General features: G+C 37.0%; 2 protein-coding genes across 2 annotated transcripts in view; one reads left to right on the top strand and one right to left on the bottom strand.

The window, feature by feature from the left end:
* Positions 1-4,752, bottom strand: part of LOC115270263 (uncharacterized) — a 32,661-nt gene extending 27,909 nt beyond the window's left edge. Inside the window, exons 1-3 of the mRNA XM_029879532.2 lie at positions 4,599-4,752; positions 3,427-4,409; positions 3,265-3,355 (exon numbers count right to left, since the gene is read on the bottom strand). Coding sequence (XP_029735392.2) covers positions 3,265-3,355; positions 3,427-4,409; positions 4,599-4,649 — 1,125 coding nt within the window. The 5' untranslated portion in view covers positions 4,650-4,752. The remainder of the gene's footprint in view (positions 1-3,264; positions 3,356-3,426; positions 4,410-4,598) is intronic.
* A 7,599-nt stretch (positions 4,753-12,351) lies between these two features.
* LOC109430571 (astacin-like) lies at positions 12,352-13,841 on the top strand. The gene is made up of 5 exons (XM_029863732.2): positions 12,352-12,518; positions 12,803-12,991; positions 13,050-13,370; positions 13,433-13,578; positions 13,642-13,841. Exons 1-5 carry the CDS (start codon positions 12,428-12,430, stop codon positions 13,768-13,770), a joined length of 876 nt encoding a protein of 291 aa, XP_029719592.2. The 5' UTR covers positions 12,352-12,427; the 3' UTR covers positions 13,771-13,841.
* Positions 13,842-18,785: the final 4,944 nt, after the last annotated feature.

The following is an 18,785-nucleotide window of genomic DNA, read 5'->3' as shown; positions in this document are numbered from 1 at the left end:
GTGCTCAGATTTGCTACAACACGTCACAATTTTGAGCTATACCTCAATTTACAGGGCAAAATATGCGATTTTGGGCTTTTTTGACTGCAAACCATTAAGCTTGGAAATATTTTTTTTAGCAATCAAAAGGTTAATTGGTCAATTAACATTTAAACTAACGACTCATGCCAAATATTTTGTTTTACCTAATGAAATTTGATAGATTTAAGCATTTTATGTTAGTATGAAAACTTGCATGCAACTTTTGGAGGATGACTTGTATGGGAAATATCGTACGTAACATAAATCGCTTAAAACTATTAAATTCGATTTGGTAAAACGAAATATTTTGCATGAGTCGTTAATTTAGATGTTAATTGACCAATTAACCTTTTGATTGCTTAAAAGAAATTTTCCCTGCTTAATGGCTAGCAGTCAAAAAAGCCCAAAATCGCATATTTTGCCCTATAAATTGAGGTATAGCTTAAAATTGTGACGTGTTAGAGCAAATCTGAGCCTGGATTCGGATTCAGCGGCCCAAAATCGTTCGGAGACACATAAGTTTGCTCTTGAGACAGACAAAAAGTTTTTTTTTGTTACGCTGTGTATCCAGTAGTTCTTACTTTGAATATGGTATAGGTAATTGGTTCATGCCAAAACTAATTGTATGTGTACCGTGATTTCGGGTGAAATTGATCAGTGGGGTGAAACTGATCGACGAGAGGGCTATTTTTATTTGTTAAAAATAACGCTTTAAACTTAAAACAATTTGTAAAAAGTGTTTTTGCAACTTCTCATCGTAATAGGCCATTTTAACTCACGCAAATCTGACAGGAAAAGGCCTACTTTCCTACACCATATTAACAGTGCTGTAATGATTCATTACAGCACTGATTTGCGTTGCGTAATGAACCATTACAGCACTGTTTTCAGTTTTGATCAACTTATTGATGCTTTCTGGACGCAGGTTTGAAAAATTGTGACAACTGCACACTATAACCTGCTATGATCAGACATCTTTAATCATGGCTATGAACATCACTGTGCAGTCTGATGAAAAGGTTTAGTTAAAAACTATCCTCAAGTGGTAATTTATGAAGGTGCAAAAAACATTGTACGCAACTCGGTGCAGAACTCGATTTTTACAGCACTCGTCGTAATTATCCAACTGGGCAAGCCTCGTTGGATAGATGTACGACTCGTGCTGTAAAAATCTTCATTCTGCACCTTGTTGCCTAAACTACTATTATCATCTGGCTCAATGGTTATTGAATGATGAGTTTACATATTTTACAGCCAATTAGTCACATATTTCTGTATAAAATTCGATATTTTCCGAAACTGCCTGTCAGGCGAACTTCAAAGACACTTTCAAACTTTTGTTACCGTAGCTGTATCGCTAATGTAATAAATATTCGAATGAATGTTTCTAGCTGCCAAGTATTCGCTAAACCCGATTTCGTCATCAAAAGTTCTATAAATATTGAAATTAATGCATAAAATTGTACTTTTTGCGAAGTTATAACATAATTAGTATGGAAATTGCATATTTTCAGGCGTTTTTTAAAGTTTTATTAAACTTTACACTTAAATAATTAAAAATTTAGTAGACTTGTAAAAATTTGGCAAAGCTTATCGCATTCCGGGGTGGTTAATTCAGGAGGAACAAATATTTTCAGCACTTACAAAAACATTTCACTGGCCGATCAATTTCACCCCGAAATTAAAATTTTTGATTTTTAATTTCAAATGATATAGGGTATTGTACCATTTGGGCAGGTGTACCTATTTTGGGCACTTGTCGCTATAACTAAGTCAATTTCGAACCGATTGATTTCAATTTTTGTACAGAGTTAGATACTGTACGTGCCTAACTCTGGACAAAATTTCAAATCAAACGGTTTGAAAATGACTTAGTTATAGCGGCAAGTGCCCAAAATAGGTACACCTGCCCAAATGGTACAAGACCCTATTTTGTAATATAATGATTTGCAGTAGAATTTTTAACCTTGTTGACTGATGAAAACCATGGTCGTACTTGTTTTACAACATTAAGTTCAGCCATATCGATAAGTATTCAAAAAATATTCGTCAAAAACGAAAAGTGATCAATTTTACCCGAAATCACGGTACCCTACAGTGAATTAGATAAATATACTTTAAAATTTTCAATAGTCCACTCCACTTTTTTTTTCTTTGTTCCTCATTTATTTTTGTCCCCCCTTCGTACCCGATGAGAGGTCTCGGACATAAAAGAAAAATTATATTTGCATCGGCCTAATTCGAATACAAGTGAATCCTGTCAGCAGATCATTCGGAATACCCACGATAGTGGGATTGAATGTTTTAAATATCACGCCGAGGACCTGAGATCGAACCCCACTCCTGACAAATTCATAAAATGTGAGTTATTTCTTCGGAAGGGAAGTAAGGTGTGGGTTGGAATGGAGGAGAACGTGCCTCTAGAGCCGACCTACTGAAGGTGTGGGTTCCGAGATGAACTAACCTAGAGCTAAAAATCTCGTTAACAGATAAAAAAAATCTTGAAATTATCAAAAGAGAAACTCTAAAATTAATAGATCTCAAATATTGCAACTGATTTTTTAATGTTTCAGAAGATTCACTGGACACGGTAGATTACAAATTGATGTAAGTAGTGGCTTAGTTACTACCGATTATACCTTTAGACTTCATGATTGAGACTCAAGGACAGTTTGGACACCTAATCCAGCACCAAAACTATAAAAACACGTTAAAGACTGTATAAAGCTTGCCAAAACAATAGGGTCTGGTACGTTTAGCAAAAGGACATTTGACATAAGGGACGTTTGACATAAAGCAAATCTTACTTACATCTTTTCTGGCAGAAAAATTAAGGAATGGCCTTCAAGGAAAAGCAGGCAAACTTATTAGTGTCACATAATATTAGCTAGACATCTTATTACCGAAATTTGATGTTTCGGAAGGGGCATTTTCCTTCTTTTACATATACCACGTCTGTTTAACCCGGCAAGCAATATGGATTTCAAAAATGAATCTTTCAAGATAATAATCCAGACCCCCCAAAAATTAGGCCTCGCATCACGGTATCGTGACATCACCAAATTCCAATCACTTATTTCGGTTCCCAATTCCGTTCACTCCATTTGTGTTGCATGGTGTGAACGGAATTGGGCATCGAAAAAAAGCGATTGGAATTGGACGATGTTACGATAATTCAAGAAAAACTTATGCCAACCCATCTTACAGAATAATCCCCACTAATAAAACGAAGGCCGCACTTACCTCCGAAGATACACCGCGTTGCTTTCCGCAATCGGGACAAAATCCAGGATGATTGCTGAAGTGAATCACCAGTGATTTCCGTTTCCGGTAGCTAAAAGAGGAAGACATCACATTATTAATCGAATTCGCAAATAAATCATGTAGCTCAAAAAAAAATCTTACCTTTTGTCGCACAACAAACACTGGTAAACCTGTTCCTTGAGTCTTTCTCCCGAGAGCATGTTGGAATCGTTGGTATCGAGTGTGTTCGTGTCCGAGGACAACATCAGCGACGTATTGTTCGTGGACGATTCTTCCGAATAGATCTCGTTTGAAATAGAATCATCATCGTCTTCGTCGTCGAGGTCCTCGTCATCCTCCTCATCTTTCAGCATCATCAGATCGTCCTCGTCGTCTTCGTCCTTCAGCTCCTCAAAGCAGGGATCATCGACGGCGGACAATGAGTATGGGGCATCGAAGTCGAAGTCCTCTTTCTTGATGTAGGCTGCGGGTGGCGAGTGGGAGGAACCACCGCTGTAGCAAATCGAGGGCATCGTGGGACGATTGCGACCTCGAATGGGTCGTTCCTCTTTGAAAATTCTCCAACTAGGGAATATGCTCTGCTCGAACATGTTGAACAGTAGCTTGAAGTTTCGAGAGGCAACCATTCGGACGAGGGCTCGATTCAATCGGATCTTTCCGATATCGCCGATGATCCCGACCCGAGGCCTACGCTTAAATTTTACGGCCCCGGACAGCGGGATACCATCGAATAGGCCCCCTCGAAGAAGTTTCCCTTTGATCTCATAGGGAGTAAGTGAAAGCACCGCTCTAGACTTGGGATGGATGAGTAAAATTCCATCACTGCCATTCACTCCCGGTCGGTCATTCCGGATGCTGGTTCGAAGCTCACCACCACACGGAACCAGGGACGACGACGATGGTAACGTTGTCGCAGAAGCAGCACTTCGCGACTTTAACAGATTAGCGATAATCACATTCTGGATGTTGCTCAACTCTTTGAGTATTGACGGCTTGTAAATTCGCTCCTGACTGTCGTTGTACAAGAATTTTACGTACAACTTGATGGTCGAAATAAGAAACAGTAGCGCCTGGTATTTATCGTCCGATTGCAGACATTTCAGCGTTTTGATCAAGGATTTCACCTACGTGGCCAGCGATCATCCATTGCAGCAGCAGGAATTCCAGTGGCCAGTTCCGAAGCGTATAGCCAAAGCCACGGCATAATAAGAAGATGGAAGGAAAAAAAAGTATTAGAAAACTCGCAGCTCCAGAATGCAGCGGAGAATAAAAAGGCGATTTCCACTTGAAAACAATCGCCTCCCGTGACTTACCTGTATCTGGAACAAGTGCGCCTGGGAGTTGTGCTGCATTTTCACCTCCATCTAGGCCGGAAAGCACTTGGAAATTTAAAATTTCATTCGATTGTTTACGAAAAATCTCCGTATTGACATATTGCTTTTCACAGTAGTTTTTTGCTTCTGTGCTTTTTTTATTTGTCAAAGCGGGGCGAATTTTCGCCCCATCTTCGTCGCGGCAGCGGCGAAAAAAAAAACATTGTGTGTAGAGTTTGCCGCATCGTGCCTGTTGGTACCAGTCGGAATGAAATGTATGCGGCGTATTTCCAATTTCATACAGGTCAACGTTTATAATCCGAATACTTTCGATTTTTAATTGATTTATTTATATTGTTCGTGCACGCAGAAAAATGGCGCTTGTTTACAACAATAAAACGCATGGTTGCTTTTCAAACTGAGAATTTACTTATTCCAAAGTTATATATTTATTTTCATTCAAAGTTTATCGATAAAAACAACCGATTACCATCATTTCAGTAACAAATTTTGAAAACGACGTATAATCAATGCTACACCATTGATTATACGTCGTTTTCAAAATTTGTTACTGATTTCATATCTAGATTGAGTTTAAATAAGGGCGAAAGTAACATGAGAGATTTCTCTTCATCGACTCTCTCTTCTGCAAATTAAAGTGACAAGATGCAAATTAAATCGAACTTTTTTACACTTAGACGCTAGATTGCATCGCAACCTAGCGATTTATGACCAAAAAGTTCAACCATACTTGCATCTTGTCACTTTGATTTGAAGAAGAGAGAGTCGATGAAGAGAACTCTCTCATGTTACTTTTGCCCTTATTTAAACTCAATCTAGATATAATGTCAAAAAATTTCATTTGTTTCAACAAAATAAAAGCCATAAACATCACAGACGAATTGATTGATGCACCAACTTGTGCACCAAGCGGTAAGAAGAAAAAAATTGACATCCAAGCGGTGTGCCGTTTACATCCATCGACCAATCAGCGACGAGGATCTAATCGACGGCACACCGCTTGGATGTCAAAACTTCTTCTTCTTTTCGCTTGGTGCATCAATCAATTCTTCGTTTGTGTATGGTCCGAAAGCACTCACATATATAAAATGCTTACCCCAACATCGCCACAACGAAGAAGGTGTAGCAAATCCATCACGCCAACTTCCCAGTGCAGCTTTGGCCGTGATGGATAACGCGTAGGTACTCACGACAGCATCCACAAAAGGTTTGATCGGTTTCACCTTTTTTTGTCTTTTTTTAGTCGTTCTCCTCCCCATCTGCTTACCGACGGTCTAAAAATAGATTTCCGAGCTGTCGCAGTTGCTGCTGTCATCAATACAATCACATTCCGGGTTTGTTAGTGGCAAAAGTACAGTCGTTTAAATCAATCCATTACTTCATGTTGAAAATACCCCATATCTGTTTGTTTTAACAAACTGTCAAAAATTTCGACAAATGAAAATATTCATATTTATTATTGTACGTCAGTTGAATCCCGGAATTTTCGACTAGCGAAGTTGGATTTTTCTCCAAATCCATGCGTCGGACCTAACTTCGGAAGTAGTGCGCTGTATAGCGGACAAGGTTTACTATACAGCGCATCACTTCCGAAGTTAGGTCCGACGCATGGATTTGGAGAAAAATCCAACTTCGCTAGTCGAAAACTCCGATTTTCAATTAAATTGAAAATATCAAACAATAGAACAGTTCAGTTTAAACTAGAAATCAGTTTGTCGCTATAGTAAACTGAAAAATCGGTCGATTTAAACGGATTTGAACTAGAATTTAATTGTGTTTATTTATACAATTTATTTTTCTGCATGTGCAGATGAAAATCGATTTTTCTCCCAAACCGTGCGTCGGACCTCGCGTCGGACGTACGTCGGGCACATTGCGCTGGATAGAGAACCATATCCGCTGCCCAGCGCACTTCGTCCGACGTTAGGTTTAACGTATGGATTTGGAGAAAACTCGATTGTCGCGTATGGGGAAACTTCGGGCTTCAATCGCAACGACTATATTTATTGTCGTCACGGTTGAAACCCGAAGTTTCCCCACACCGACAGTCGAATTTTCTCAAAATCCATACGTGAAACAACGTCGGACGTTGTGCGCTGAAAATCGATTTTGGCGTGTCAAAAATGTTGGAAGCTAGTCCACCATGGCCACGCAATAAGACAAAAAGACAAAAAGACAAAAAGACAAAAAGACAAAAAGACAAAAAGACAACAAGACAAAAAGACAAAAAGACAAAAAGACAAAAAGACAAAAAGACAAAAAGACAAAAAGACAAAAAGACAAAAAGACAAAAAGACAAAAAGACAAAAAGACAAAAAGACAAAAAGACAAAAAGACAAAAAGACAAAAAGACAAAAAGACAAAAAGACAAAAAGACAAAAAGACAAAAAGACAAAAAGACAAAAAGACAAAAAGACAAAAAGACAAAAAGACAAAAAGACAAAAAGACAAAAAGACAAAAAGACAAAAAGACAAAAAGACAAAAAGACAAAAAGACAAAAAGACAAAAAGACAAAAAGACAAAAAGACAAAAAGACAAAAAGACAAAAAGACAAAAAGACAAAAAGACAAAAAGACAAAAAGACAAAAAGACAAAAAGACAAAAAGACAAAAAGACAAAAAGACAAAAAGACAAAAAGACAAAAAGACAAAAAGACAAAAAGACAAAAAGACAAAAAGACAAAAAGACAAAAAGACAAAAAGACAAAAAGACAAAAAGACAAAAAGACAAAAAGACAAAAAGACAAAAAGACAAAAAGACAAAAAGACAAAAAGACAAAAAGACAAAAAGACAAAAAGACAAAAAGACAAAAAGACAAAAAGACAAAAAGACAAAAAGACAAAAAGACAAAAAGACAAAAAGACAAAAAGACAAAAAGACAAAAAGACAAAAAGACAAAAAGACAAAAAGACAAAAAGACAAAAAGACAAAAAGACAAAAAGACAAAAAGACAAAAAGACAAAAAGACAAAAAGACAAAAAGACAAAAAGACAAAAAGACAAAAAGACAAAAAGACAAAAAGACAAAAAGACAAAAAGACAAAAAGACAAAAAGACAAAAAGACAAAAAGACAAAAAGACAAAAAGACAAAAAGACAAAAAGACAAAAAGACAAAAAGACAAAAAGACAAAAAGACAAAAAGACAAAAAGACAAAAAGACAAAAAGACAAAAAGACAAAAAGACAAAAAGACAAAAAGACAAAAAGACAAAAAGACAAAAAGACAAAAAGACAAAAAGACAAAAAGACAAAAAGACAAAAAGACAAAAAGACAAAAAGACAAAAAGACAAAAAGACAAAAAGACAAAAAGACAAAAAGACAAAAAGACAAAAAGACAAAAAGACAAAAAGACAAAAAGACAAAAAGACAAAAAGACAAAAAGACAAAAAGACAAAAAGACAAAAAGACAAAAAGACAAAAAGACAAAAAGACAAAAAGACAAAAAGACAAAAAGACAAAAAGACAAAAAGACAAAAAGACAAAAAGACAAAAAGACAAAAAGACAAAAAGACAAAAAGACAAAAAGACAAAAAGACAAAAAGACAAAAAGACAAAAAGACAAAAAGACAAAAAGACAAAAAGACAAAAAGACAAAAAGACAAAAAGACAAAAAGACAAAAAGACAAAAAGACAAAAAGACAAAAAGACAAAAAGACAAAAAGACAAAAAGACAAAAAGACAAAAAGACAAAAAGACAAAAAGACAAAAAGACAAAAAGACAAAAAGACAAAAAGACAAAAAGACAAAAAGACAAAAAGACAAAAAGACAAAAAGACAAAAAGACAAAAAGACAAAAAGACAAAAAGACAAAAAGACAAAAAGACAAAAAGACAAAAAGACAAAAAGACAAAAAGACAAAAAGACAAAAAGACAAAAAGACAAAAAGACAAAAAGACAAAAAGACAAAAAGACAAAAAGACAAAAAGACAAAAAGACAAAAAGACAAAAAGACAAAAAGACAAATGAGCATGAGCATGAGCATGAGCATAGATGACCACACAATTCGTAGTTGCTACTCCGTGATTGACCAGAGCAATCGAAATTGCACAAGGAACCAATGAATAGGGCTTGGGACTAGCTTACTATTCTCAATGTACACAGGTCGAGAGCTCTCAACTTTAATAAGGTCAATAACGGCGCCGGCCACGTCCTTACGGTCATCGAGGATGGAAGGGAATGTTAGTAAGACAAACGTTGTTATAAAGACCGCGAATCGCTGCATCTCCACGTTTGTCTCAGGAAGGATTATTTTGTTAGTAGGGTAAGGTACATTGTCAGTCCGGGAGTCACCTATGGTTGGTGATATGATTTGACAATGGATCAATATATACAAACCGCCGTTCACAACCGACCACATTTCGACGCAAGAACTAGCCAAAAAGAAAATTCTATCGCGCGTCTCCACTCAGGGATGAGAAATGTACTGGAAAAAACGGTTACCGGCTGTACATTTGACATTTTTCCACACGGACATCATAGGCCCAGCCAAACTCAAACTGTTCGAAAAATAAATGTCATAACATTTTTTTTCCTGCAGCCTTCTTCCTCGAAACGGTTTCCAAGCGCGAGAGCGCCAGTACTCGAGCACAACGACGACAAAAATTTTTGTCTCTCCCGTTTTCGCATTTTTCTGCGTTTCAAACCGCTTCCATACAAACTTATTTACATGCATCACAAAGCTAGGAGTGTGCTCTAGCTATTTGTGCAAATCGATTTAAATTATTTATTAAAACAAGTGAGTTATTAGCAGTTGAAAATATTTGACACTTTTCGCAATCACCCGCCTCAGCATGACTGCTCATAAATGTTTTCGTGGGGAAGCGAAAACCATCAAGCGTCTGCTTGACTGCCGTCGGCGCGGCGTCTGATGGTATTGGTGCTGCCGTTGTTTTGTTTTTATTTTACTGCCAGTATCGATGAACGGAAAAGAGAAAAAAGTATTTTTGCCATCCCTGTCTCCACTCCACTAGGGAGCAGAAACCTTTAGTCTATTCCACACAGAAATACACTGAACGTGACTCACTTGTCGGCGCCCGGATTTTTTCTCGACCGGCGAACCCGAAGTAACATTTTTCACTCTTTTGTATAAATGCAAAAAATGAAAGAAAATATTTATTATCAACTAAAAGTGTATTGGAAACTAGCGCCGAAGGGAAGCGAAAAATTCGGAACCGGCTCGAACCACGGCGCGCGCACACTCGTCCCGTCGTCGGAGCCCCGCAGAGAAAATAAAATCGCAAAAATCTAGCAAAGCGAGCGCGCGAAACTTTGCTGCTGCCGAACTACCGCACACTACTGACTGCTTGGCGTCCCGTCGTCGGAGCCCCGCAGAGGGAAGAGGAAAAAAAATCGCACAAATCTAGCGAAGCGAGCGCGCGAAACTTTGCTGCTGCCGAACTACCGCCTTCAGTGTAAGTTCGTGCAATGGACCATTAAGCAATCGTAGATCCATTCCCCGCTCCTACTCAGCCCTAACGATCCATAGCAATGCTTGTCAATATATACACCCCACACACCCCCACAACCCAACAGTATGGTCACTTGAGTATCCCTGGGATTTTGATTACATGATGATCAGGGATCACAGCCATCAAAACGTTCCACACTTTACCAGGGCTTGCGACCTATAACCATGATAAGAAACACAATGATCGAAAAGACAAAAAGACAAAAAGACAAAAAGACAAAAAGACAAAAAGACAAAAAGACAAAAAGACAAAAAGACAAAAAGACAAAAAGACAAAAAGACAAAAAGACAAAAAGACAAAAAGACAAAAAGACAAAAAGACAAAAAGACAAAAAGACAAAAAGACAAAAAGACAAAAAGACAAAAAGACAAAAAGACAAAAAGACAAAAAGACAAAAAGACAAAAAGACAAAAAGACAAAAAGACAAAAAGACAAAAAGACAAAAAGACAAAAAGACAAAAAGACAAAAAGACAAAAGACAAAAAGACAAAAAGACAAAAAGACAAAAAGACAAAAAGACAAAAAGACAAAAAGACAAAAAGACAAAAAGACAAAAAGACAAAAAGACAAAAAGACAAAAAGACAAAAAGACAAAAAGACAAAAAGACAAAAAGACAAAAAGACAAAAAGACAAAAAGACAAAAAGACAAAAAGACAAAAAGACAAAAAGACAAAAAGACAAAAAGACAAAAAGACAAAAAGACAAAAAGACAAAAAGACAAAAAGACAAAAAGACAAAAAGACAAAAAGACAAAAAGACAAAAAGACAAAAAGACAAAAAGACAAAAAGACAAAAAGACAAAAAGACAAAAAGACAAAAAGACAAAAAGACAAAAAGACAAAAAGACAAAAAGACAAAAAGACAAAAAGACAAAAAGACAAAAAGACAAAAAGACAAAAAGACAAAAAGACAAAAAGACAAAAAGACAAAAAGACAAAAAGACAAAAAGACAAAAAGACAAAAAGACAAAAAGACAAAAAGACAAAAAGACAAAAAGACAAAAAGACAAAAAGACAAAAAGACAAAAAGACAAAAAGACAAAAAGACAAAAAGACAAAAAGACAAAAAGACAAAAAGACAAAAAGACAAAAAGACAAAAAGACAAAAAGACAAAAAGACAAAAAGACAAAAAGACAAAAAGACAAAAAGACAAAAAGACAAAAAGACAAAAAGACAAAAAGACAAAAAGACAAAAAGACAAAAAGACAAAAAGACAAAAAGACAAAAAGACAAAAAGACAAAAAGACAAAAAGACAAAAACTGGAGCTGGATTTGAATAGGTCGTATGTGCTTTTGTCGATTAAAAATTCGATCAGTTGGATTCGCTTATTATAGCGAAAACCGTTGAAATTGAGCAAAGTTGATACATACAGCAGAATCCTCACAAAACAGGCTTTCTGTTCCATCATTAAAAGTTTGAAAAATATCTGCCATATTGCTACAATGACTAAAATAAACTGATCGAATTTTATATCGACAAAAGCACATACGACCTATTCAAATCGAGCTCCAGAAAAGACAAAAAGACAAAAAGACAAAAAGACAAAAAGACAAAAAGACAAAAAGACAAAAAGACAAAAGGACAAAAAGACAAAAAGACAAAAAGACAAAAAGACAAAAAGACAAAAAGACAAAAAGACAAAAAGACAAAAAGACAAAAAGACAAAAAGACAAAAAGACAAAAAGACAAAAAGACAAAAAGACAAAAAGACAAAAAGACAAAAAGACAAAAAGACAAAAAGACAAAAAGACAAAAAGACAAAAAGACAAAAAGACAAAAAGACAAAAAGACAAAAAGACAAAAAGACAAAAAGACAAAAAGACAAAAAGACAAAAAGACAAAAAGACAAAAAAAGACAAAAAGACACAACAAGATAACAAAAATCATGAACATTGAGAAAAATATTGGATGATTATAAGACGAAATAGACGAAAAGACTTGATTTTTTCATGCTAGTAAAGAACTAGCGTATCTCTTGAAAATGACGTCAATACGGAAACAGAAACGACTTTGCTTTCTAATTAGAAGTGACGTGACGTCTGATACACAATTATGTTTTTACTAGCATGCTAACATGCAAAACAATTGCGCGGTAATGAGATAGATGTAACGTTCCTGTGCCGTAACCTGTTAGCTGATAACATTAACGAAGGGGCCAATTATGCGTCTTATCATTCGCAATGTACTAAACTGTAGAGGTGACTAGTGCTAATTGAAATTAGTAGCTCTAATTGGAAAATTGGAGAAGGCACGATTTTTGCCCTTTCCTATATAAGAAAGTCAATTGTGATATGAAGTGCAGTCTAAAAGTGCACGTTGAATTAGTTTTTTTTTGTAATGGAAGAAAACAATATTTTAATTCTAGTATGCTTTATGCTCAAGATGTCACTAGTACATGGGGATTACTATACCCCTAGTGAAGAAGTTGGTAAGCAATTCCAATTAGTATTTCAACAACAGAGATATCGAGAGAGCATAGAGAACAGACATCCAAACAAAATTCAGAAAGTGTGCATATAAGGCTCGTAGAAAGGTTTACTGCAAAACATAAGTAGTATTTGCAAGCGGTGCAATCTGCGAATTCTGAATGTTGATGTTTGATTAAATTTTGACACAATATTTTGAATGAAAGTGGTTCTAGTTTGGATGTCTATTCTCTGTGATATCGATTAATTAAACTAAAACAATAAATTGCACTAATCTGATACACAGGTCGTAGACTGTCCGAATACAACCCAGCTGTTGACAAACAGTTTCCTTTCGAATATGGATTGGGTAGTTACTATCAAGGAGACATAATGCTTGTTCCACCATCTGATGGGCGTGTTTCTGTGCCGGATACTTTGACTTCGTACATATGGCCAAATGGAACAGTGCCTTATGAAATAGCCGGGAATTTTTGTGTGTTTCATTAAATTTGTTGATTAATAACTTTGAATAACAATTTCTTGTTTTCTAGCTAATTCTGAACTCAACACAATCTATTCTGCAATGAATATGTTTAAACGCTACACTTGTGTACGTTTCATCCCGCGCACTGAAAAAGATCAGTTGTTTGTATCAATCGTAAACAACAACACTGGTTGCTACTCCTATATTGGAAGGCAGACTGATAATCAATACAATCTCATCAATCTACAAACTCCTGAATGCTTGATGGCAGTTGGAACACCAGTACATGAGATGATGCACGCTCTTGGCTTCTACCATGAATTTGTCCGGCCTGATAGAGATGACTACATTACCATCAACAGAAGTGCTCTTCGTCCAGATCTTCAAGGTTCAATCAAATATAGTAGGTAGTTAGTAAATTAGAAAGATAACATTTTTAATTTTCTCCAGCTGATAACGTGTATGACAGTAACTTTGGCAAACTGCGACCTGAAGATGGCCAAACCTATAATATTTCATATAACTATGGTAGCGTCATGCATTATTCTCGATATGCCGGAGCACAGAGTCGTGAATATCCTGTGCTAATCAATAAGGTTTATTTTATGAAAGTATTGCTATATGAAATACAAATATGTTAAGATTTTTTTCCTTTTTAGAGACCTTGGGTCGGAGATTTCGGTAATGAAAATGGATTCGCAACTACAGACGTGATGGAAATTAATCTTCGGTATAAATGTTCAAATACCAATAGAGTTCCAAGACCCATTACACCTTGGTTTGGATGAACGGTGGACCGTTGCTTCATAGATACAGTTTGAATAGTGACGTATGCAATCGTAATATACAATAAAATGTATGGCTGAATTTCAATATGAATATTTATTCATTCTAAAGTTATATTCTCAACAAACATTTCTGCTGTACAAGAGTGGAACAAACTACTCTTAAGCAAACTTTAGCTTAAGAAACTGTTATTCAGCTAGTTCTGTTACTTGGGTTATGCATTCCAGTGATGCGAGATGATAAATCGTTTATTATCTTAGATCCTGATAATTTGCAATACAGTCAACTTTCGCTCATTGCACTAAGCTCTTAGCCCAGTTAGTGAAAGACTTTCACTAGGTGGGCTGAGTTTTCAGCTGTCAAATAATCTCTAATAATAGAGATTCAGGGGTACCAACCTAGACAAATCTTGCTTCACGTCAAAAAGTGACGTTTGACTTCGTTTTAACTGGGCTATAGTCCATCTAACGGGCGCCCAGTTAAAACGAAGCCCACCTGAACGTAGCCCATCGAACGAAAGTTGACTGTACATATAACATGGATTGATTTCAAGACCTCGATGTACCAAAGAAAACCATTAAATTTTGTGTGTCCAGTCCAGTACCTAATAGTATTGATTACCGTGTATTTTTTCCGTGTAAATTGCCTTTTGTGTAAAATATATTTAACGTGTTTCACCGATCTGACAGTAAAGAACTAATTAAAAAATTACGTAAGTGGGTACCGAGGATTGTTCACAATCTGCGAACTTGACTGCGGAAAAATCGCAACCATGACGCCACTGCGTATAATTTATAGATATTTAATATAGTAAACATAGATACGTGGACATCATTGAGTGAACGTATGAATAGTAGTTCTCAAGAGTGCAACTGTTGAATATGACGTCATACGCTCCATTTGTTGTTGTTGGGATTGTGACGGCATGCTCGTTTGGATACAGGTTTTGACAGTTCGATTGAATACAACGGATTAATCTTCGCGCATCTATGTTTACTATACTATCTATACTATAATGGTGTATTTCTGGCGGTTGATTGGTAGAATCTACATAGGAACACAGCAAACTTATGCCTGGTTTACATTGTTCAACTAAATGGAGTAGTTTACTTCCAATCATATCCAAAATATTCATTCGAATTGCGAGTCGAAATGGATGATGTGTCTGAATTTAGACTCAGCAAACGACTCGAACGGCCACTTGAATGCTCTTGAATGCATCTCAGTTGAAACAAGTATTTACATTGCTCAATTTGTGTGGTGCGTAAGCAAACTCAATTGGATTCAGCTCATTTGATAGATGTCTTGAATCCAACTTACATGAATCGCGGGTTCAGACGGTGCAAGTGAGAAAAAGTTCAACTTTCGTTCAAGTCAAGTCAGTTGCACAAATGAGACGAACGGTGATGTTTACGCATTCCAAGACACATTCAACTGGCATTCAATTGGGTATTGTCGTCGCGGTTGAAACCCGAAGTTTCCCCGCACGCGACAATCGAGTTTGCTCTAAATCCATACGTCGGACGTAGTGCGCTGGGCCGACGAACGGTTTGGGAGAAAAATCGATTTTCGCTTGTCAAAAATTCCGATTTTCAACTGCACGAACAATATTTATTTCGAGATTTATTTATTTTCCATTGACTTAAATCAAGTCACTTCACACTTAGATTCGATTACCGAAGTCGGTAAAATTTTACTGGGTTTTTGAACAGCAGAGTTAACTCAGTAAAATTTTCTCAGTACCGAAAACTTAGTCAAGCAAAAAAAAAATCAAGTTGTCAAAATAAAAGCTGACTTAGTCAGTAATAGTTACTGTCTTTTTTTCGATAGCTTTTTTGTTTACTTCGTTCCCGCATAGTGAATTACAGTTTGTATTAAGTTCCAAACAGTATGTCTCCTGTTTCTGTTAATGTTACTGTACCACAATCAGGTTCTTTTCTGTTGAAAACTATGAAACTCGAAGCATTTGACCATCAGGAACGGTCTAAGTAACGCATACCGATTTGTAACAGTATGTTATACTGTGCAGACATTGTCACATATTATAGCGATGAAAACTTGAAGGACATGGTGGGAATATGGAATGGCCATTTCTCAAATGGTTTGTGATTATGTTTACGCAACACACTTATACATGTGTATATCACTATATGCAACATAAATTTAACAGTAAGCCAAACTGTTGCACACATTAGTATTTGTAAAGACCAAACATTTGCAGTTTGCAGTTTCTTAGCAGAAAAAAAACGAAATCTTTCGTGAGGTCACTCGTGTGTTGAAACTCAACTCAAAATTTGCTGCGGTAAACAAGCAGAAGTATGTGAAGCAGCCTGGATTAGAGAGGGGTAAGTTTTGCATGATTATTCTATCATATTTTTTGGTGGTACATATAACTCATCGGATATTAATTATATTGCAGAATTCGCCAACAACATAAGCCTCATTCCGCCTAACTCTGTGCGGGATTCCGCAAAAGGAAGGTGAGAGGGATCCCTCCTGCTGTATGCAGATATTGTACAAAATCCGTCCCCATCCGGACGAAGTTCCCGTAATCATCGTAGGTGCCACCGGATCCAGGATTGCATGCATCGAAAGTCGGGTTTTTCCGGACACTATTATGCGTGGAGGGCGACAAAAGTAATGCGCTTTGGAGTTATAGCCGAGGTGGAATATTTTTTGAATAAAACATTCTCTGGTGAACGCAAAACAGAGTTTTTATTTTAACGGTTTAATTGCAATAGAACCATATACCACAGACAAACAGACGTAACACTTTGAAATTTCCCATCGTACACCGAATTAACGGTCTATTTAAAGATTTGATAGTTGGCCAACTGCCCACCCATGGCGCTCGCATCGTTTTTGTTCGAGTTTGACGTTTGCCCACTACCGCCACCTAGTTCATGGTCGGCCAAACTCAGTCCTTTTAGTATTGGGCGAACAGGTTTCCAGGACTATGATTTGAATCGAAAAATGTTCGTAGTGTTACGTCTGTTTGTCTGTGCATATACCATAAGTTTAATATACCATAGATGAGCATAAATCAACAATACCACATACATTGTTCGTTTCCGTTCTAGATTTTTTGTTTTACTGTTCTCTAACCATTTGCCTGCAGTGAATTGCTTGAAAAACGGGATAGTAAATTGACCGTATCCTTCACTGTTTTGCGAAAAATTTGTTCGAGAAAACGAGCCATTTTTTATGGTAACCTATCTTAACCGCCTATACCTCATACTGTAATTTGGCGGATTACCATTTGTCAAACTGGAAAATCTGTACGTGGTATGGTTAGCTTACTGTCATCTCGGACAGTTCGAAAAATGGTTAAATGACAATTGTTAATAGTCATCTACAGTATGAGAAACGTTGCATTTACAGTTCGTGATTATGCGGGTTTTTACTGACTTTTTCAGTTCTGGAAAAGATTTTGGTCCCTCCCCAAGTTCATGTTTTCTAAATCTTTCAATTTCAATTTGTTTCCAGCATCCGGTGCAGTTGCTTCTGCCAGGTTTGCATAAAAAGTATACAAACGCCGTAAAGTACAGAAGTTTGCCACAACTCCAGCAGAATGAATTCTGTGTATATTGAAAAGCAATGCACAAGGCCGCAGGAGTATCCTGCCGGTACACAACCCGTGCAGCAGCTGAAGTGGCAGAACCGAAAGCTGCCTAATCAATTATTCCCGGTAGATGGTTCCAGTTTTATGCCTCCTAATACTTACCAAAAAAGCAGCATGAGCGCATGAATCGGAATAAGAATTATTAAATAAGAATCTTCTCTTATTCGATGCCGTCGTTGAATCTGGATCTTCTTTCTTCTTTTTTTCTGGCCAACTAGTACCGTTCGGCGCCAGTTGTGTTTTACGTCGGCAGGGTCCAGGAGCTAAGTCTTAAATTCCGACGCCCCAGGGAGACAGCCACCACACCTGAGGACCCTACATATCGAACCCATCAACACATGGGCCGGGACCTACGGCTTTACTTCCTATTCGAGGGAAGACGTGATCACGGATTTTATGTCTCAGAAAATCCCATCGGCGTCGACGGGAATTGAACCCCGACCGACTGGGGTGAGAGGCAACCACGCTTACCACTACACGACGACGCCGACTAGCGTACACAAGTTCGTTTGATTTCATGACAGGGGCGTCGGATTCTAGCTGTCAAAATATACCGCATTTAGTTCACTTCTGGACTGCGAACTGCGACATTCTAAGTGCGAAAACGTAAATAAAAGTGCGCGATTGCATCAAATCAGGTTGATGTCTTCGGCGCACTATTTCTTCAATCTATGGAGAACAAGTGCTCTGAAGACACCGAGTTGATTTGATGCAATCGCGCACTTTTATTAGCGTTTTCGCACTCGTGAAAACTAGTGCGATAGTCCAGTGGTGAACTAAATGCGCTATAATATTTCCAAAGATGAAGCTCGCAGATCCAGATTCATGTCGCGACATGAATCTGGATCTGCGAGCTTCATCTTTGGAAATATTATTTTGACAGCTAGATGCGCGCGCAGCTGAATTCGGTACTTGGTTTTTACTGACTTTTGATTCTTTTCAGTAAATCTGTTTTTTTGCTGAATTATCGGTATGCAATGTTACGGTATTCAGTAAAACGTCAAAAAATATTGCTGAAGATCAGTAACAGTGAATGAAAAAGCTGAAGACTCAGTACTTTTTGTATTTTGTGGATCAAAAACCGTAAAATGAATTACCGAACAGGGAAACCAAGATTGGGGTTCATTCACAAATATCATAACGCCTAAAATGGCCTTTTCTGACACCCACCCACCCCTTCGTAACACTTTTTTCATGGGGAGAATTTTTTTTCGTTCGAGCTGTAACACCACGACGGACACTCACCCACCCCCTCCACACGCTAAGGTCAGTTTACCTATTTTTCTAAAATATGGGTAAATTTTACTCAAATATGCGTAAACTTTACGCAAATATGAGTAAATAAAACTCATATTTTGGAAAAGTGCACATTCGCATTTATGGGTAATATTTACC

The sequence above is a fragment of the Aedes albopictus genome, chromosome 2 (assembly GCF_035046485.1).
Source record: "Aedes albopictus strain Foshan chromosome 2, AalbF5, whole genome shotgun sequence".
Classification (NCBI taxonomy): domain Eukaryota; kingdom Metazoa; phylum Arthropoda; class Insecta; order Diptera; family Culicidae; genus Aedes; species Aedes albopictus.
This window is presented reverse-complemented; position numbering and strand designations above follow the sequence as displayed.

Bases quoted from the DNA above. Each gene is read 5' to 3' on its own strand.
- LOC109430571 (XM_029863732.2), top strand. From the start codon at position 12,428: ATGGAAGAAAACAATATTTTAATTCTAGTATGCTTTATGCTCAAGATG. The intron at 12,992-13,049 runs GTGTGTTTCATT...CTTGTTTTCTAG, and splicing joins TGAAATAGCCGGGAATTTTT to CTAATTCTGAACTCAACACA. The intron at 13,579-13,641 runs GTTTATTTTATG...TTTCCTTTTTAG, and splicing joins ATCCTGTGCTAATCAATAAG to AGACCTTGGGTCGGAGATTT.